The 23,211-nt window shown below is 28.2% G+C and overlaps 1 protein-coding gene across 2 annotated transcripts in view; it reads right to left on the bottom strand.

Moving 5' to 3' along the window:
• The window catches only part of LOC107446988 (receptor-type guanylate cyclase Gyc76C), a 223,867-nt gene that overhangs the window by 78,267 nt on the left and 122,389 nt on the right, over positions 1 to 23,211 (bottom strand). For both annotated transcript variants that reach the window (XM_043041318.3, XM_087159811.1), the window contains exons 2-3: positions 6,266 to 6,340; positions 1,571 to 1,823 (exon numbers count right to left, since the gene is read on the bottom strand). In XM_043041318.3, the coding sequence (XP_042897252.1) occupies positions 1,571 to 1,823; positions 6,266 to 6,340 (328 nt within the window). The remainder of the gene's footprint in view (positions 1 to 1,570; positions 1,824 to 6,265; positions 6,341 to 23,211) is intronic.

Here is a 23,211-nt window from a genome sequence, read left to right as displayed (position 1 = left end):
AGCACCCTGTCAACTGAAATATTCGTGCATGCCTCGATTTAATTTTTCTCCAAATTACGCCAAATTTTTCTGCAATTGATGATTAGTTTGAAATTCAAAGATGTTTTTAAAAGACAACGCCATCTCTTAACGAATTGATAATATTGTTTTTAAAATTTGACGAGAAACATTTTTCGTTTTCGAAGCAAAACATAGCAAACCACACGTTTCCATCCTTTTTATAATAATTTTTTAAATTGTCTGTAATTTTTGGTACACAAGATAACAGAGTTTTGTACATTCACCTTCAATAAGGAAAGTGTTTAAATTATGACTTATATGTGTTATTTTATTCTGTAAAATTTCCTTATCACTCCTTATCAAACTGAAAAAAAATGTAGGTTCTCTTCAATGAAAAAATTGCTTAAATTATGATTTATAAATACTTTGCATGCTTTAAAATTTCATTATGAGCTCTCAATAAAGCTATAAAATGTGAAAGACTCAATTAAGTTTAAGTTAAACTTTAGATACATAGCAAATAAATTTCTAAAATGGTTCATAATTATTAGATCATAAATATAAAATTATTTTATATAGAGGAGCGTCGGGTAGCCCCGCTCACTTAAAGAGTATTGCTTATATTTATGTATAATATTGAGTAATAATCAATATTTTTGTATGTTTTTATTGTTTTATCATCTAATTAAATAATGCAAAAAGAATAAACCAAAAAAAGAATAGTTTAACTTAAAAAAATAGAAATTTAAAAAAACATGTTTTTCAGCTCTTTTCAAAATGTGTCGGGTAACCCCGCCCAGTTACAAAAATTACGTTTTTTGACTGTTTTTTCAGGTGTGAATGAAAATTACCAATGTATTGATAATAGGTAAACCTATTTTATAATTTTTATCACGAAATTATCTTATTTATTACATATTTATATAATTTTAGTGAATTCTATTATTTAATAACAACAATATTTGTTGTTAAAAATGCATATAACATTCAAATTTGAAACAATAAAATAATAATCTTTGCAACCGTACATTTATCGACGAAATAAAATTGGTCGTTGATACCCGACATTCATGTGAGCGGGGCTACACGAAATCCAATTTCTTTGTAAATTTGTAATTTCTCGAACAATTTTTCACATATAGACTTCTTTCTTTGCACAAATTAAACTTAAGACTACATACTTTAATGCTGTAGGTATAGAAAAAATTATTTTTTTAGTTTTAAAATGAAGTTTAATCGAAACATTCAACCAATTTTTCTTAATTTCATGACTACTGTATTCAACATATTTTCAAAACTATTGTTTACCTTGTTAACAGCTGCATAAATACTTGACACTCTGAAAATAATCTTTTTTAATATAATAATTAATGTCCAATGGCCCATTGACTTGAAAAAATATTCTATACATATGAAATTGACAGTGGGCGGGGGTACCCGCTGGGTGGGGCTACCCGACTCTCCCCTAAACCATAAAAATCATAAATCAAAAAATCATAAACATAAAATTATTTCAGATATGTTCAGGCATGAAGTCCCTTTAATATAGAAATTTCCTTCTTTTGTTTACCTCTTGTTGTCTTATAGGTTTCTTCCACGACCTTGGAAAAATTATCTGTACAGCAAGGTTTTTTGTCTTCACAGCATACATGAAGATTAGGGATGTATTTGATGCCTTTGTGATTGATGGTGAAATTCGGATAACTAGATACTTGTTTTTCTAGACTTTGAGCAACTGTCATGTAAGGGTTGTTTTCTTCAGATAATATAGAAAACTTACGCCAACGGTAATATTTGAGCAAAGCTAAAATGGAACGCACTACCTAGAGGAAAAATAATTAAAATGAAATTATACAAAATTTAATGCTTTATACATCGTAAATTATTAGTCATAATGCAATGTTTTTTTTTAATGTTAATATAACCGGGATAGTCTGGTTGGTACGGAGTTCCATGGTCCATGTTCAAGATGTCGTGAGTTCGATTTCCGCAGGCCGAAGACTGCCTGTGTACAAAATGGTGACAATTACCCTCTAAATTTGTCGGGATCACAAATTCGTCCAAATTCCAATAACAAATCAATACTTCTGAGGGTACAGGATCGAAGATTGATCGTGCTCTGTTCAGGTCAAAATTAAGATCTGTGGATGGATGATGTGCAAATGTGTCTTCCCTGTAAAACGGACTGAAACGTATGTGTGTGGCAGAAGTCGAATTTTTAGAGATAGTTGGCGAGACGGGAAAACAAGAAGAAGCGCACCTCTCTACCTTAAAATAGGCTTCTCATTATTGACAGGTGGCATAAGACAACGACAGCACATTTTAATAAAAACAAGTTGGGAAAATACAGGGTGCTTTGCAATAACTATTGTTTTATGCAGATTTTTACTACTTTTAGAAACTATTAAAATTCGTAAGACTTGTTAAAAACTGTAAAAAAAATATTATTTTTATTTGCACATGCGTAGGAGTTTCAACCACTTTCTAAAATGCATTTTAAGTTTTTACGAGTCATGAAAGAAAGATTTTAAGAAAAATAAACGGGTTACTGGTGCAGTTTTACTTTGCACCATTTTAATAATTCCTCATTGTTAACTTAGATAATTTTCCTTCAAATGAACCGAAATTTTATATGAAGTGTCACTGCAAATTAAAGTTCCCTGTGATATTTTAGTTCAAGCTTACATTTTTAACTAACTTGAAAATTGTACTGGTAAAAGTTTTGAATAATAATTTTTTCTACTGAAATGTCATGATCAGTTTTTATAAATATATCTCTACAGTTGAAAATTATTGCTTATTAATAAATCGTTACAGCTATTTGTGATTTTATTTGATTGAAAAAAAAAACATTAATTTCTATTTTTTTGGATTCAAGCTGTGAAAGGAGCAATATAAATGGTAAGCCACATTTTCAAACTGTCGAGAAGAGCGTATATCAGGAAAGAGTACCAGATTATTTTCATGATATATTTCCATAAAACCATGTTAATATTATTTAGTCACCCTCAAAACTTTTATTTTAAGTGCAATTTAGAGGTTGCTGTTTTTATATAATATATACTACTGTTGACTATGTATTATTAATAAAGACGTATTATAGCATGGATGGACAAACTACGTTCCTTCCTTTTATTTATGTGTGAACAAGTGTTTTCATCTACGAATCTCAGAAAAAATCATTTCAGAAGTAGAATAACAGACAAACATTTACCCTTGTTCCCTAAAATAAGTACATCTCACTTGGAACCTTAATATGAGGAACTTTTAAAAATGAAACCGCAATTTCATTCATCTCATTCAATATTTGCATTGAAAATTGCAAGTAGTATTTTTATTTTTATTTTAGATGCTTTTATTTAGCTTACCAATTTCTTCTTCTTCGATTTTTGGTCCTCGACCAGAAAAGTTTGCCCATCCCTGTATTATAGAAAGTAAAAACAGAATATTACTATTGTCAATGAAGTATTATTCTCAGAATTCTGTATGTTAATCGGTAAATGCATGCTCTCCATTATGTCATCTTTAAAAGATTCCATAAGCCTCCACATTAATTATTTTACTACTCACAGCGATTGGGGAAAACTTTCGTTCGATAAAAATAAGCATGGCAAGAGGAATAAAAAAAACAAGCAATCTTTGTTTACTAAATTCTTATTTTTTCCCTTTTTAGTGCCCTTTATTTGTCTTATCAGTTATTTTGGAGAGTTTTGTTTATATCTAATGGCTGAGCCACGGAGGCTCAGTAAATAGAGAGTTCGCTTTCCAATGAAGTGAACCCAGATTCGAATTTCAGCGGTGGCGATAGTTGATACGGATTCTGCTCACGGCTCGCACCGACCACAGTGCTGACGAGAAATATCTTTAGTGGTAAGTGGATCAAGGGTTAGAGCCCTTTAGCCGTCGGGCTGATAGTAGGAGATTTTAGTGGTTTCTCCTCCGTGTAACACAAATGCGTGTTTGTTTCATTGAAATGGCTAGTTTGTTTCATCGGCACAAGCTAGTTTATTCCAATGCTTGATCCAGGCCTTACTTTGTCTTCTGGGTTGGTTTCAAAATTTTAAAACTACGGAGTTGAGCATTGATTGTTGAAAACTCAGAACTCAGTTGGCTGTACAACGCTGGTTATAAAATAAAGTAAAATAAGACTATGAATACCGGTTATCCAGTATTTTACTATATTTCTGATTGAGTATTTACATTTTCAACGACAAAATATTTGTCAAATAGGAATTTTAATATGCCCTGGGTATGTATAAGCAATATAATTTTGAGCTCTAGTACATGTTATTAACTTGAAAATTCCCTCAATGTGTAAATTGTCTGTCTGAAAATTATTACTCTTTTCAATAGTATTGTTTATTAATACACTGGCTCCAATCCTTTAAATTTTGTCAGTTCATTTCCCATGCAAGCTCTCCTTGGTTTAAACATGATATATTAAAAAAATATTTCAATGTTGTTTCAATATTATACGATAGTTTTAATTTTTTTCCCTTTTAGTTTTCTAAAACACATAACATAGTTAACATTTAAAATACTTAATATTGATACAGAAATCTATCATATTCTAAGGCTCTATAATATTCCTTAAAGCCGCAGTTAGTTTCATTTAATCCCAATTCGCAAGTCTTAGGAAACGGTCAGCATCTAGAGGTGACCGAACATAAGTCTAAGTATTAAGGTATTAAGGAACTTTGAAGCAGCTTATGCCGACAGCTCTAGAAATAGGTTAATTTAGACACGGATCGTAGGAAACTGATTATTTGGATAAAAGGGAGGCTTATGAGCTGCTATGCTTAGAGTTTTGGATGTAAGGAAATTAAATACTCTCATATTTAAAAGGAAGAAAATTGTTTACGATTTTAAAATTCTTTAAAACATGAAACTTCAGTGTCATATTACTAATATTATGGTTTTAAGTATAAGCAGTTTAAATACAATATCAGCAATAATTTGGTTCAGTGATGGATTTTAATGAATAAATATTTAAATGTTGACATTAATTTCAAACAATATTTTAATATATAGTTTCAATAATAAGTAGATAAAATTAAATGAAGAAGTTTTGCTTGTGTCTTGCGAATACTTATGACTACTTTTTTGGAAGGGGGAATACTGAAACAAAATCATAACTTAACTAACTTTTAGTAATAATTTTTTGTATTCATTAGATGTCTTGTTAAGTTTTGTCGGCCAGTTGAGCTAGTATTAACTTGTTGAGTTTTTAAATCCTTCGACTCGTTCCGGAATTTGATCACGTATACTTGAACATGCAACTCTTGCTGTATGGTCCATGATATCATAGATGAGATGATACTTTCTGAATCCAGGAGCCCTTGATTGCATGAATTGCAATTTATTACTTTCGTATTGCACCTTGTATTAGTACAAAGACGCACTTCGCACGCATATTGTCGGAGTATACGGTTTCAGCACGTCTGAACAGATTAATGAAGTTTATTATTTTTAGTTAAAAAAAAAGAACTTGACCAAAAACATTCTTACGCACACTTGAAGGTTTTTTGAGAGAACTTGATCACATATAGAACGTGACCACATGAACGTGACCACAGCATGATCACGTGATTCTTTCTTCATGATCCATGGTATCATAAATGAGACGATCCTTTCTGACTAGAACAGCCGTTGATTACGCGGATCTTAATTTAGTACTTTCGTATGACAACTTGTTTTAGTACTCTTATTCTCGGAAGCTTAGTATGCATATTGTCGGAGTATACGGATTTTGTCCGTATAGTCTAGGGAAACACTTCTTTCGTTGGTTTAGTTCTGGTTAATGAAGTATATTATTTTTAGTAGTCATATAGGAGTACGTCATAAAATTGTCAAAATAGCCGTGGTCTAAGAATCTGATAACTAAGCTTAATTATTTGATATGACCTAGATTTATAGTCCATTAGTACACAATTTCTGAATTTTGCAGGCATATTAACATTTATACTTTTTGCTACAGCAGTACGCAGCTTGAGAATTTGGACTAATTTTAATGATTTTCACCGGTTCAGATGTACACTAGATATAATAATAATGAACATAGATATATTTTTATATCCCAATAATAATTTTAAAAAATATAGCCTCACATTAGAAATTTTTCCCTTATACTTTGAATTTCGCTATTTCGTACTAAATACTATTTATCCGTAAAAAGTAATCATAATTTCAGAGTGACTTTTCCAGGCATTTATATGCATAAGGAGAATATATGAATTATTTGAATAGTATATTAGAAAATACTTACTCCCTTATCTGATGGATTTGTTCTAGCAAAGGTTTTGTAAAAATTCTTGTCAAATATTCTGGATTCAGAGCATTTCTAGAAATAGAAAAAAATTAACTAATTTAAATTAAATATTAAAATAAATTTAATATTCTAAAAGAACAATAAAGTTACGCGTGAAAATTACAACAAAATTACAACAACATGAGCACTAATAATGTAAAGTTTTACTAATGATATATACATTTTAGTTAATAAATAGAGAGGGATTTAAACAATATTTTAGTTTGATATTTTAATAATCGTTTCCAGTACACAGAATAAAATTATTTTAAATCATATAAAAAGAAAAAAACTTTTTTGTGCAATACACAAAAAATCCCAATTATTTTTCAAAATCAAAAACTCCTTCTAACTAGATATTTGTAGCAAAAATTTCTTATATAATACGAAATTGTATTCTTCAAAAAGTAAACTCGGAACAGGAGTATGCTCGGAACCGGAAATTTATGTAAATTGCACAGATAAAATAACATGCTTAGCTAATTAATCTTTCAATCGATAAACCTAACTGATTGTCTGAATTTAAATCAAAGTATGATAATTGACTTTTGACCTTAAATGTCTGCAAATACGTGTTCTGAAAAAATAATATATATATATATATATATATATATATATATATATATATATATATATATATATATATATATATATATATATATATATATATATATGTAATACAAAAATAATAAATACTTTTGTATTAATAAAAGAATTAAAACTCTTTCGGTTTCATAAAATGTCTTTGTTAAAGAGTAAGAGTAGAGATATTCTATTTTGGGAATTCAAGGCTGAAAACATACCATTGAATAATAATTAGATTTATATTTGAAAGGAGGAGTTATTTTTAGAATCTTATCCCTCTTTCACTTCCATATTAGGAAGCATTAAATGATTTTCCATAGTGCGTAGAGTTACAAAAGCATGTGCGACTGGGACCTAAGTACACCAATATATGTAGTATTTAATGTGAGAGCGAATGTTTTCGCATGTCTCTTGCTGAACAACATGTTCCAATAACCATCTGGAGATTTGTCCACACCCCCTCCTGTGTGGAGTGGAGATGTAAACTGTTGTAACCACCAGCTATCTTTACATAAAGCTTTTTATAACGTATCATGGCTTTCAACTGCATTTCTTAATATGAATACACCAATGATAACAGAGATGTAGCCCTCTTATTATATATATATATATATATATATATATATATATATATATATATTATATATATATATTTGAAGTCTGTTGTATCTGGTACCAAGAGCTCACCAACTAGTTCTGCAATTCCCTCACTTTGCGAGGGTATAGCGTGGCAGCATGAATTTGGTTCTCCAAGTAGGACCACAAATGCTCTATTGGATTAAGGTCAGGTGAATTTGGGGTCAAGACATGACTTGAAAGTCACTGGAATGTTCCTCGACGATTCGACTCTTATGACATGGTGCATTATCCTGTTGGTAAACACCATTTCCAGCAGGAAAAACTGTTGCCATGAATGGGTGAACCTGTTCTGCAACTATGTTCAAGTATCTTACAGACGTCAGGGATTGTTCTATGAGGACTATGGGTCCTAATGTGCCGCATGAAAACATTGTTCCTGGGCGAAAAAACCATGAAAACCTGGGCGAGCCCATTGTTATAGATGGAGGGTGGTCATAATGTAATGGCTCTTCAGAGTATATATTTGTATATGTATATATTGGTTAATATGATTCCTTTCACTGCACTAGAGAGAAATTCCGTATTTTGCTGAAAAAGTTTTTATTTAACAGGATTCATCTGTATGTACTACAGAGAAATTCTTTGGTTGAGATGTTTTCTTTGTCTATACTGAGGAGATATTCTGCTGAATATTGATAAAAACTGCATCAATTTAACATATTTTTTCTGTACAAGCTACAGCACAAAAACAGTAAAAAAATCGAAAATCGACTGAATTTTTTTGTTAAGTCTACAGTTTCTTTTCAGTGTAGATACTAAAAGAAAACACAAATATTTTTAATTCTAAATAGAAAAAACTTCTTTGAAAAAAACGGGCTAAAAAGCGGCAGAAATTTCAGAAAAAAGTAGCAATAAAGAAAACAAAGGAAATAAAAATAAAAATATGACCACCGAAGCCGACGTCTTCAGGGGGTACCGGCCTCGGTAGCTAAGAAAAAAAACCATTTCTAATTGAGGGAGAAGCAAATGCCTAAATTAACTCCCTCAGTACCCCTGAATTTTTTGGTAAGTCTACAGTTTCTTTTCAGTGTAGACTTAGCAGAGAAAGTATGTGAAATAACAAAAAAATTCTTTTTTGATGAAATTATTGTAAACAGTGAAAATAAAGTTTTATTTAAAACTTATTATTATTCGTTTTTGACGATAGGAATTTCTGGCCAATAAAATACTTAATTATTTCAAAATTATTGTAGCAAAAATTTAGGCTAGTGCAGCTAATTCTTATACAACATTGTCAAAAAAGTTTATTAATCATCATTTTCAACATATATAGCATTTTTTTATTAAACATAGAACGTTCGTATTTATCTTGAATAATACATTAGCTAACTTGGATAAGTACTTTTTTCAATAATATTTTTTCCTTGCTAAAATTTTTATAGTACAAAAACATTGGTTACTTTACTTTGCGCACAAACAATGCCTTGACAATGGAAATTTCCGGGGGGAGCAGATAGCATTTCACTTTCATGATGGACATTGTTTTCACGACTAACTTTATATCTATGGAAATAAAGTTATTTTCACCTGAGATCTTCAAGTGGAATTTTGAAGTTTTTCTTAAACTTGTGGAGAAATAACTATAGTCACTTCTTCTAGGAAACAAATTTCGTCAGAAATATTTCGTCATTCTATTTTATCTCACTCCCCCCCCCCCAAAAAAAATAGAAAATGAAACTCGTAGTGCTTAATGCACCTAACTTTTTTAATAATCACTTTATTGATGACACCATATAATACGTCTATGTCGCCTTAATAGTACAAGAAAGACAAATAGAGCGAAAAGATAAATTACATTCATTCCGGAAGCAGTATTGAACACGTGATCTTCCTGGTACAAGGTTGACTGTTTGACCACCACACAGAAGGTTGGCTTATTGTGTCATTTTATTTTCGATCGTCTTTAGTCCTCCTCTTCACTAGTCTCGTCACTCTACTTAAAAAAAAAAATATCCCACAATTCACCACGAGGAGTTTTCGAATTAAAGAAACATTTTCGTCATACTTCTGCGAGTTCCCGTTTCGTCACAAATCACGTGATTTTGTAACGAAATAATTCTTAAAATTAACGAAGTATAATCCAAGAATTGCTGAATCGTCAAAAGTGAGAGTATTATTCTTAAAAGAGTGTTTTCGTTACACGAGAAGAGAGGTACACACGGATTTATTTTCAGTAAGCAAGCACATAATAATAATAATGATTTAATACTTATAAAAAATGGAATTCAGCAAATTTTTATCAAATTTTTTTTTAAAAAAGGAAAAACATTTGATGTTGACTGTAAAGGAAAAATAAGAAATTCAGTTCCCTTGAATTAAAACTAAAGAAATTTATTTTCAAGTAAAGAAAAAAAATGCTTCAATATTTTTTTTTAAATGATAAAAGGTGGTACATCAAGTTTTGATAAATGATTTAGTACACGATAAATAATTCTACTCTGAAGTATAAGAGGTAATGAGGTAATTAAAAATCATTACTCGAGTTTGTCTTTGGTGATTTATTTTAGGCCTTTTTTTTATAAAAAACTTGAGAACTCTAACTTTACCATGATGTTTATTACACATTAAAGCGATCTTTAATTACGTGCCTCTTTCATAATTCAGATATAATTCTAAAAACGGCTATTTCTAATAAACCTTTATCATAAGAACAGAAAAATTAAGGTGATAAATCGTTTAAATATCGTTTATTTTTATTCGATTAACCAGAATTTTGTTTATTTTCACCAGAAATGCCATAGCCATACGATGCAGTAATTAACCAGGATTAGTTCGTCGGATGCATAAATATTTTATTTAACTATTTTTAATCAATTTAATAAATCTAATTTATTGCTTAATTCTATTGAAAATTTTTTTTCTACGTTGATTTGAAGTACAGTAAGTTTAAATTAATCGCAGCTTTTATAATTTGAATTTTGTCCCACTGAGAATTTATTTTTAAAATAAACGAAATATATTCAAATAAAAACTTTATTATATTCTCATAAGAGTTAGGGATTTAGGGGACCTACTGAAAGTCGCGATAAAGTATAATTTTTATTTTTGCCGCTAATTCCAGTTCCATATTAAGAAATACGATTTCATAATTATCATAAAAAATAAATCATTTAAAATTTTTGTTTGTAATTTTTTTAAATAACGTTTTTTTTTATTCATTACTTTTTTATGAGAAAAAATCCTGCATTTAATATAATTCATTTTTCCAAAACCAAAAAAAAAAAAAATAATAAAAATAAAAAAAAAATTAAAAAAAAATATTAAAATAATAATAATGATTTTGCTAAATTTCTATTGTATTCTTCAAATTTAAAAATGAATAATAAGCATTCCTTTTATTTTGTCAAAAGCAATAAAATAAGAATGTTTTCAATCAAAAGCTATCTGAGACATTTATGCCAGCAGGAATTCGGATTATTCTCATAGACGAACTTAAGTTGGGCGGTGTTGGTGATAAAAGGTCAAGTAGGGCAGAGAAGAATCTCCATAAGTTATAAAACGCACCTTAGTTCGTGATAACAACATGACATGACATCGGAAGATATGACTACAAAAGATATCACGATAAAGTTTAAAAGATTCTAAAAGTTGACAATCTAGAGATAGGTTTCTATATGGTTTCGAACCTGTTATGCGAAAATATATTCTTACGTAACGACCTGAATATAGTATTTGACCTGAATATAGTAGTTGATATTTTTACCCATCAGGCGAAATTACAGATATCTAAAGTGTTGTAAATTATCGACATATAAATAGGATTTACCATTAGCATGCTTCAAGAGTGTTTGAAGTTTCAACAACGTTTTTTTAGGGATATCCATGTTTGAGTGAACTATTGGCAGATAAATAAGATTTACCGTTGTCATGCTTCAAGAGCATTTAAAGTTACAGTATCATTTTTAAGGTAAACCTATGGTTAAGTGAATTATCAGCAGATAAATAAGATTTAGAATTGTCATGCTTCAAGAGTCTTTAATATTTCAACAGCAGATATGTTGAATTAAGTATGAGAAATTTGACATTTTCAGAGCTTTACTTCCCTTCCTTGATTTTAACTTAACATAAATGTCAAAAAGCCCCAAAAAATTGCTATTTACGTTGAATGGATAAAGTCCGCTTCAAGTTTCTTTAAATGTATTCTCAGAAAAATCTGTTTAACGTTCAACCATAACAACGGCATTTTAATCATAATATAATTATGAGGTAATAATTTTGAATCTTAGTATATTTGCACTATGCATATGTTGCAAATTTGCTGCAGTTAAATTGAGCCATCTTTTCTTTCGAGTTAAATTATTTAGTTTATTAAATTATTAATTATTCAGTCAAATAATTAATCAATTAGTTAATTATTTTTAAATAGTTTATTATTTCTTAATTATTTATTTAGTTTTAATAAATCGAGTTGTATATGCTAATTTTCAATGTTTATTAGTTAAATAATCTTTATTAATTAAGCTGTTAATTATGATTGCTTTGTTTTCCTAAACAGCAGCGAGAGGTTGATTTTTTTTTTGGAAGCAGTGTAAGGTTGATGTGTTTTAAGATTTGATTTTCAGGATTGACTTTTTTTAATGAAACAGCTGTCAGCAACAAACTTTTTTTACGAAGTCCAACAAGGTTTATAAAGAATTAGCAAATAAAGCTTAGAGCAATGTTAAATTTATCTATGATATTTCATGCGCTATGAGTTTCGCATAACCACACTTGCATGAACAACCCTTTTATATCGAGATTAAGTTTGCCTTAAAAAACAAGGATAGAAAATTCTTCTGTAATCAAGGATGAAACATCATTCCCAAATCAAGAGTAGAAAGCTTTCTCACACTGAGTATAAATTCCCCTCCTTAAAAATTATTTTAGATTTTTTTTATCAGTGAAAACAAGATTTATTGCGCAGGTTTTTATATACTTAGGTGAACGCGTTGGCTTGATCATTAAATTTTCAAGACAAATGAGATGTTTCATTCGAGATGACAAAAAAGCTTACAATAAAAGCTACAAAATGGGATTTTTTTTAGTCAAGTTTTTTTGTATTTCATTTATTTAATCTTCAAGGAAACAAGTTCGGCATTCTAATATTTCTACTATGCTTTAAAAATTAATATTTTGACAACCTTTTTATGCCAACCAAATGAAACCTCAACGTTTGCCGTAAGGTGGCCTTCTATCTGGGTTCTGGTATTCAAGTTTGATTTTTAAAATTATATTGTCCAACTTAGCAATGCACTAATGTTACACCATGATTGAATGATATTATGGGTAAACTCGCTCCAAAATTTCTATCAGTGTAGAATCGGGTTACGTAATACAGTCATTAAAGTGGGATTAAGTGTCATCGTTTTATAATTTATAATCCTCAGCATTCTAATTGAAATATTTGAAATATTAACATCAAATTCTTGTCGAAATGCCTTAACAATAGAACATTTTTTTCAAGATTTAAGAAAGAAATTTTAAGAAAAATTAAGATGGATGCTTTTAAAAATCCTAAATCATCTGTACCTCCAAAATTTCCATGATACTTTTTCTGATAGAATGAATTGATGTTAATTTTAAAAAATTAAACCTTTGAAACCTAAAACATTGAATAAAAAATAAGCAAGAACAAATCAATTGCAGTAACTTGAATCCTCAAATTAAATAAAAAATTAAATTAGAATTAAATAAAAATTTCAATGATATTACTTTTTCAACTTTTACTAAATATAAAATTCAAAACGTTTAATTAAAAAACTATTTTAGCACATAAGAAACAAACAAAACCAAAAAAAATGTAAATAAATTAAATAATTCAAAATAAATAAAAAAAATAAAGACAGAATTCAAAGTAAATTTAAAATTAATATTTCGAAAACTTATAAGTACTTATATAATTTAATAGTTTTATCTAGTTTGCCAATAATGGAAATATCTGAAGGAAATAGTTTTTAGATTTCTTTTGTTTTGAGTCTTATTTAAAAAGGATTTCTGTTGCTTTTATCTCTATATTTGATCATTAAAAATATAACTTTAGCATTTAAATACGTATTTAAACAATGCTTGTATTCATATCTCGAATGAAAAAATTTTTATGACTTCCTATTTCATTTTTTCCTCATTCATTGATTTTTCTTTTATTTTTAGAAAATTGGGTGGAAATGAAAAAAAAAATTATTCGGAAATATATTTCGAAAATTGAAAAGAATGTTTTACCGATATCAACTCCACAACTAATTAATAAATTTATAAAAAGTATATGGATAGATTTAACAATGCACGATTAAAAACATTTAACAAAGTGATCAAATTTGTTTACTACTCCCATGTACTTTAATCTGATTAATAGATATTTCTATTTCACAAACTGTTTAACCTATTCCTATAACATTTTGAAATTAGTATTTTTAAAAATATATAGTTTAAGTGATGCTAAATATTTTTACATGCTTATCTAACTTAATAAATAAAACAAATATACAAAAGAGAAAAGAAAATTATTACACAATATTTTTCAGATTCTTGCTAATATTTTGGTTATCAAAATACAAGATTTTTTTTTTACAGAGAAAGTACGTTAGTGTAGTGGTAACGTTAGTACAGTAGTAAAAGACTGTGGGTTCGTTCAAGATTTCTACGAGTTTAAATTACTCTAATGCTAATGTTTATCAGCAATGTATGTACAACTGTTAGATTTCATTTAACGGTAAAGCAAGCTGTATATTTTTTTTAAATAAATACTGTTTTTAGATCTTCAAGCTATGTAGTGTCCTAAACACTGAACAGAAAGAACGTACTTCAAAATTTACAGTAACCGCATTAAGGTTTTAAAATGAACAATTTTAGCGTTCACGTTGAACCATAACATTAGGTAATTGAGTTTGACACTACTATTATATGCTTTAAAACCATATTAAAGTTGTCACGAATTCAAATGATACTATGCCTTAACACAATTTAGAAATTCCAACAATTTAAGACTTCTTATAAAATCCAGCAACTAAGTTCAGTTTTGAAACGTTAATCTTCAATTTGAATTATAAGAAAAAATTTAATACGAATAAGCATTTATTCTTTGGGACATAGTTCTAAAGGTTTAGGCTCATTAATCAATTTACCATTTTATTTTTTTCAATAACAAAAGGTATTTCTTTAAGTAATTGTAAAATTCATTAGAAATATGTGTGGCAAATAAAGCAGTGAATTTATCCTAGCAGCGTGCTATGCTATTAAAGAACAGTGTATTTTTTGATACACAAAGACTCTATTATCGAAAATTCTGAAGGAAATATATCAAATGTTTCTTGAAAGAGCTGATTGGTTTTCTTATAATGATAACGAGCAAAAATAAAAATCTATCATACCTTGCAACTTTCCTTTCAATCTGAGTTGGGCTGAAAAAATGTTTCAGAAAATGTTTGTTTCAGAAATGTTCCTTTATTATATTAATAACTATTGAACGTGAAGTTGATTCCCCTAAAATTTCGCTCTTAACATGAAAGCTTTAATTATAAAGATACAGCATGAAAGATTTATTATGAAAAATGTTGTGAAAAAATTTATTCTTTTTAAATGATAAGTTTTCGTTTAAATAGGGGTAAATTACGTATGCTTATACATTTGCCAAAAATATTATTTTTAGTAAAGGTTTTCAAATTTTAGGAGAAAATATATTTAAAAAACACGTAGTAACAAAGGTTTACAAATTTCCCCATTCCATGCGCCAATTTTTTTGACATACTAAATAAGATGCAATACGCAATTCGACAAAAGAGAAATATGCAAAGAATAATTGAGTTTTATTAATTGCCCATAAGCTGCAAGTACTCTTAATATTATTGCAGAAAAAATAAGAAAAGAGCAACAACAAAAATAAAGAGAAAACAAATATATTTAAAAGGATTTTAAACAAAAGAAAAATAAAAATAAAAATTATTGAAAAAATATTAAAAATTTTTTTTTTTAAATAAATGATTAAAAATTAGAGAAAGACAAATTAACCAAATTAAATAGTTTCGTTTTCAATTAGTGTATAAGTTCTCGTTTTCAAAATTTAATGCACTAATTTTGGCGATTATAATTTCGTGAAATTTGTTGGAAATTGATCGAAAACGAGATTACATAATTTTGTAGTAAATTTATATTTTTCTAATTTTTAATCATTTTTCAAAGTTTTTCTTTAAAGAACTTCTAATCTTTCTCATCCATCCTTTATTTAAAATATTTAAAATATTTTTTTTTGTTTCCTCCTTTATTCGTTATGGATGTCTGTGTTTTTTTCTTGTCTTATTTGTTTAATTATCTTTTGTACATTATTTATGAAGAAAAAAAACTCTTATTTCAAGAAACAAAATGCACTGCAAGTAATCACAGAATTCAATCAGCCGCTGGGAGGAGAGTGCTCTGCCTTAAAATGAATGCATATTTAAAAAGCAAAATATATCATTTATCTTACTAGCAACAAAAACGAGTAAAAAATATTGGAACAGAATTATTTACTAAAATTGTAAAATTGGAAATAATGTATACTATAATTAAAATTTTACCGTTCGTAATAACGTAATTACAGTCTCCATAAATGAAACTTTATCGTGTACTGTAAAAAGTAAATCAGTACTGTAAAATATAAACTAATGTAAGTTTCAACGAATATATGACCTATAAAGAATTAAGAAAATATTTTTTGCATTTATTTTCCTAAGTCTCAATTTCTAAGTTCATCAAAATTACTAAAAGGCTGGGCTGCATCCCAATCCCTCTTCCAGTAAATGGTCAAGGCAGTAATAACCATTAAATAATGCTTCTGCAAGTTTTAACTTAGATTAACTCCCAATGCTCCATCGACATGATAAATTTTACGACCGAAATTATCTCTCTGCGTATAGATATGTCTGTTGCTAATGCTGAAGCTAGCAATAACTTTTCGGCTTAAATCTTTGCATAAATTAGGCCTTCCAAACCGATCATGAAAAACATACTAATGAATGCATTATCACTGCCATAAAATATACTAATGAAGAGTTTATTGCAAAACAGAATGGAGGAACTGTCTATGTATTTAATCTTCATAATTACGATGCCGATCAGTTTACGACAAAAGTTATTATGAAGTGTAAGCTTTGATAATATCAGTTAAAGAGTTTTAAAAAAATACTCTTTAGATAAACTTGAATATAAGATCACGTTAATCTTATATAAGTTATATAAGTACTTAATATTCATAACTTTGAAGAGCTAAGATAGTGGTTAAATGGAATATAAATTAGAGTACTTTAAAAAGTATAAATATTTCTGGAAATTCTTTAAGGTTTTATCAATTACGTTTAGTCAAACTGATTTCGTGATAGATATAAGTGTATTTTTTGCAATTTTTATGTTTATTTTAAAGTAAAAATTCATAGGCGTTGAATTTTAATGCTGTCCTTTAGTTTTGCCGACTTTAACCTTCTGTTATTTATTAGCTCGTAAACTTATTTGGGAGAAAATTAAAAATTTGAAAAAAAAAATGTAATATTCACTTAATATTCATAAGCACTTAATATTCATAACTTTGAAGAGCTAAGATAGTGGTTAAATGGAATATAAATTAGAGTACTTTAAAAAGTATAAATATTTCTGGAAATTCTTTAAGGTTTTATCAATTACGTTTAGTCAAACTGATTTCGTGATAGATATAAGTGTATTTTTTGCAATTTTTATGTTTATTTTAAAGTAAAAATTCATAGGCGTTGAATTTTAATGCTGTCCTTTAGTTTTGCCGACTTTAACCTTCTGTTATTTATTAGCTCGTAAACTTATTTGGGAGAAAATTAATAATTTGAAAAAAAACGAATACCTACCTTTGAAATTAATAAAACATATAATTTCAGCATTTCTTTTCATTCATCATAACAGACTTAGATAAAAATTGATTTAGTTTATCTGCTTTTTGTTTTACTTTGTATTGCATCTATTGCTCATAGTTTTTATATTTCAGTAATAAAAGTTTATAGGTGAAATTTAAATAAAATATAAAAATTTGCCAAACTCAACCTTGAGTTCGAGATTATAATTTAAGTTTAGAAATAACAAAAAGAAATACTAAAAACTAGGAATAAGAGAAGTATTATCATAATTGTATATTTAATAAGATGCAGCATTTTAGATTATATCTAAAGCATGCCTAACATTTTTTAAGTCTAAGAACTTTTAAGGACTATCTTAAGTCAAACAACTCGGTGTTAATAAAAGTATCTAGAATGATTTTTTAAGAAATTGACAACTTTTTATTTGATGGTGTTGCAGTAATTGAGTCCGCATTGAGAGCAGTTACCAATTTTGCCTATTTAGTGTACTTTATAAAATTTGAAAATAGCCATCTTAACTATGAATCAATTTGGATTTAAACAAAGTTCCAATACAAGAGTTTATTAATTCAGTACTTCAATTTTTTCGAAGTAGATGAATCATGGATGTTAGTTGCTACTGATACACTGAGAAAAAAGCTATGGTCAACACTACTAGAATACGATAAAATTTACTGTTTCTGACTCTATGGGTATATATCGGTATCTCCTGGTTCTGAACTAAAATTAACAACAAATTATGATTTCAGAATATATGATAAAATTTGGTAATTTCATTATGATACCTTAGAGCATAGCATAGAAACCATTCATTTGGTTAAATTTTCCTTTAAATTATAAATTTCTTTTAAGCTTTATATTTTTTTCAAAATATACTGTGATAAGAACTATAATTTTGAAAAACCAAAATATCTGGTAGCCGCTACCTGAAAAATTACCAAATGAATAGTTTAAATACTGTATATGTTAGTTTTATTAACCAGAATTATGGTTTTTTACTAGTAATGTCAATGCCATACAACGTGGTAATTTTACCAAGATTTTCTTACTCCGTGTAGCATTTGAAACTGTGTTAAACAGCGTTATTTAACCATTTTAACAATGGAAGTATATTTTGTTACAATCGAGTTCATGAGCTTATAATATACCGACTGTTAGCTGAATTCTCTTAGCCAGCCTGAATTGCTTTAAATGGGCTCATGGCCAACCATAAAATTCTTAATGAGGCAAATTATGTATATTGTAGAAAATAAGTGATTCGGTGATAATCACATTTGAATTAAATCATCTATAATGAATCTTTAATTATAATAATGATCTAACTCATTCCTTCTAAATGGACACTGTACATCATAATAAATTTTTTGTGTAATTTCGGCGATCAATGTTAGTTTTGAATCAGAATTGTCTTCTTATAAATCATGCTCATAAAAGCTTAAAATATTTAACAACTTGTATTAAAAAGAGACGGGATTAAAAAATGAAATAGCCACACATGCATTCAGGTTTTTAGATGAGCCTTTGGCACTAAGCTTGATTTCTTTCTAAATTTACTAAAAAGTCATCTTTTCTTGGTCAAAGAAAAATCAAAAATGGAATCACTCAGATCGCTCATGGATACGCAGCTGAATGCTTGCATGGATGAGACGAAGTACATTATTTCGAGATAATTGGCCACTTTACTTACAAGACTTTAATCATAACTTTTTTTTTAAACAAATGGTTGTGATATTTTGATAATCATTAAAATTTTAGGACCACGTACTCAAGTAATTTTTGTCTTCTTTTATACATTTAGAATATAATTTAGTTGCATACAAGGATTGAGATACATATAAAAAAAATAACTTAATTTCTATTTAGATATTCTTCGCTCAAGTTTTGGGTTTTTTTTTCAAACTTTCATTAGATTTACCCAAAATAAAATACTGTTAGATTATGTATTGAAATATATTAGTAACTTAAAACAGTCACAATATTATTAGGGGTAAAATTTTTCGCTAGTTTTACAGTCATATTTCCGGTTCAGGTTGATAGTATAACGTAGCTGGCTGTGATTATATTAGAGGTGGTTGGAAAAGAAAGACTACGAAGAAAATTATTCTTCCCTAATTAAAAAACTATAGCATACTTTTTATTTAAATTTTAAAGGTATCAGTAGAAAGTGAGGGCATTAAACTCGTATTACTTATACACAAAAAGAATCATATTTAAAAATGAAGCACAGATAGAAAATAGTTTAGAAGAATAGGAAAAGGGTTTCCATATTATTTTATAAATTTATTTGTCATTATTTTTTTCTTTTGAAGATAACATTGCCGTCCCCTATATTGTCCTTTTTTTTCCTTTCAAAATTACATAACTTTATCAACAACTATTTTCACTCTTTTCTCCCTACTTTTCTACATTCTTACCAAATTTTCTACTTCTCTGTCCATTCTATTTTCCTCCAGACTATCACAATTATTTTTTTTTTATTTATTTTCTTTTTTTTTTAAAAAAAACTCTTATTTAAAAGCCCACCCTCATGAAAGTTAAAAACCAATCATTTTAGGTAAAGAGTGAAGATCCGGTCAAAATTAAAATATCGAGAAATTGCAGAAGAGTTTGGCATTCATCATACAACTGTTGGAGATCACATTAAATCTCTTGGATTTGCGTTAAAGCAAAGTGTTTGGGTTCCATATGAATTAACGGAAAATAATTTGTCTGATCGTATAAGAATGTGTTCATCACATCTGATTAGACAGCCGTTTTAGGACAGGCTGGTTACTGGAGATGAAAATTGGATTCTTTACGAGAATATTAAGAGTTAAAAATCTTACTGCAAACCAGGAACATCATCAGCAACAGTTCCAAAACCAAGTATTCATCAACGAAAAGTAATGATTTGTTTGTGGTGGGATAGGAAAGGTCCAGTGTACTACGAGTTGCTGAAACAGGGAAAAACCATCAACGCGGATCTGTACTGCAATCAGCTGAATAAATTGAATGCAGCTATCAAAGAAAAAAGGCCAGCATTGGCGTCCAGAAAAGGAAAAGTGTTCCACCACGATAATGCTCGCCCGCATACTGCAATGGTGACACTATACTTTTCAATTAATCCTAAATTAAAATGAAGAGTTCGACGAACCATCCACATATCGCTAGTCAAAAGTCATCTGAAACCCCTTAATTGGAACTTTTCTTACAGTTTGATAGAAAATATAAAAAAGGGGTGGATCAGCAATTCGTCCCCCAAACAGATGCTCACGTTGTGCAGATGAGGAACAGAAATCCATTTATTTTTAGCTCTCTAAATCCATTTAATTTTAACTCGGTATTATAAGTATGGCATAAAGGTAAATTAATAAGCAATTTTTTTTTAATTTATTTAAACGACTTAAAACTCCTCATGCACCACAAAGTATAGCATGAGGCTTACAGTTGTAAGTAGAAAACAAAAGGAGAAAAATTTACAAATTTACATTAAAAACAAAATTCCGCAAGGCCGCAAGACTTTCAATACTTCTAATAATAAGCAATTGAACTAAAATAAATATTAAATTAAGCAAGTTAAAATAAAATATAAATTTAATTACAATGCAATGAAAGATATCATAATAGTACATACAAATGTAGATCATCACTTTGTCAGTTTAGGTCAAATTTAATTCAAGTAGTATTTAAAAAAAAATATTCACATACTCTAACTCCTTTCACAACAAGTTAGACACATAATATTTCACGCATTCATTCCCAATCTGGTATCAGAAGAAGTATTACCAGCATAGCACATTTATCTCAATTGTATATGCATATTTAAGAGCTGAAGGCATAACATTTTAATATTATCATATTAAATTATTCTATAATCAGGTGACACTCGCAACTTTGTTTCAACTTTAAATTCTATAGAACCTTGACATCCTTATGTAGCCATGATTTATTTAAAGAAGCAAAATTAATATGTCAAAGCAAAACGTTTAGCAGCATTGTTAAATTTATGATAATAGTGAGGACATATCTATAAACTTAACAAGACAGTAATGCTAATCAGGCTTTAAAAGAATATTTCAACAAGTCATGTGTTCTGTCAGGGAAGGAGTGTTTTATGATAGTAGAGCATGAATTGTAATAAAAATTTAAACCTTCTGGTTGTTACATGATTTTAAACAAACCACAAAAAGATGTGTCGCAAGGTTATAGGATTAGGCGTATTGTGGTAGAAACGTTTTTCAAATTTGAAACAAAACCTTAGATAATATTATTTATGTGATATATTTCAAAAGTAATGTTTAATTTAGTTTAAAAGTAGTATTTAATTAATGTAATTTAAAATTAACATTTATTTAATTGTTTAAATGAATTAACTTTGACCGAAATATAACAATGCGTTAGGCATTTTAAATATTTTTATTATTTATCAAAAGTATTTTTATTATTTATATAATATGTATGATAGTATGTGTGAAAATTTTCATTCGAGAAAGAAACTACTGTATTTAACTGCGTAAGAAATATTTCAAATTTAGCAAATATTTTCCGCATTGTCTTATGAGAAAAAATATTTTAATCAAATCTTGTCTCTGATCACTAAATAATAAACATAATAAGCGAGTTTTTATTTGGGAAGTAAATGATCATATTTATCTGTTTTAAAAGTATCTTAAATTTAGATATACTTCCCAAATTATTCGGTTAAAGAAATTATATAAATCAAAACATTACATATTATTACTGAATAATTAATATATGAGAACCATGTGCAAATTTAATTTGAGAAGGGTATAATCATATTTATATGTGGTAAAAACATTTGATATTTAACAAATTCGCTCCGAATAATTTGGAGAGAAAAATTAGATAAATGAAAGATAGATTAACGATAAATAATATGGGAAACAAGCTCAAATTTTTATTTGAAAAGGGAATCATTGTATTTATCTATAAATCTGTAATATAGTGAGAAAGAATTTACTTTTCATTTTTGCATTTTTGACTTAATGTCTGGTGTTAAGGACAAGATCTTTGAAAACCACAATTTCTGGTAACATTAATTACCACATGAATAGAAAAATTATAAAATGAGCAGTTAAAATACCGTATATTTTGTTTTTATAAAAAAAAAAAATTTGCCTGAAAATTCATTGCCATACTGTCCTGTAATTTTACCAGAAATTTTCTAGGTGAAAAATCATCTCATTACATTAAATACTTTCAGCATTCTTTTATGAGAAAAATTATGATGATCAAAATATTATTTAATATATTAATAGCTTTCGAATTCCTGTAACTTCTTCCTATTTGGTAATTTAGTTTTTTTTCGTATTAAATTTTATTTATTGATCAATTTCAGTAATTAATTAACTTCATTTAATCTATTTTCAAGTTATATTCATATCCCATTAACAGGACATAACAAAGAAATAATTGCATATCGCGGTAAACAGTTCGGCAGTTAAAAAGTGCTCTCTTATCTTCATCTTTTCTCTTAATACAAAAGCAAACCACTGTCTTAACTTCATAACTTTGAGAGTAATACTTAAAAGGGAGTATAAAACACAAGAAAGTTATTTAAAACTTTAAAATTCTAGAAAAACAAAGAATAGTTATAAATTAAAGTAAAAATTAATGCGTTAATTTCTCAAATGTGCCAATATTCAGCACTACTGATATTGGCTGAAGCTGAAAATGCTGAAAATATTACTTCAGGCAGCGGTTGCCGATTTATTTCGGCAGTGGTACCCTAAATGATCGATCTACTTTTGATGGAACCCCGAAACTTAATGAATTAATGTTTTAGAAAATGTTTTTCATTAAGTCGTTTCGTCAATATAAAATTGGATTTATATTGAGAAAATTGGATTATAC

The sequence above is a fragment of the Parasteatoda tepidariorum genome, chromosome 3 (genome assembly GCF_982258835.1).
Source record: "Parasteatoda tepidariorum strain Cologne lab strain chromosome 3, Ptep-v5.0, whole genome shotgun sequence".
Classification (NCBI taxonomy): domain Eukaryota; kingdom Metazoa; phylum Arthropoda; class Arachnida; order Araneae; family Theridiidae; genus Parasteatoda; species Parasteatoda tepidariorum.
Note: the sequence above shows the minus strand (reverse complement) of the source record. Positions and strands in the feature narration are given on the sequence as shown.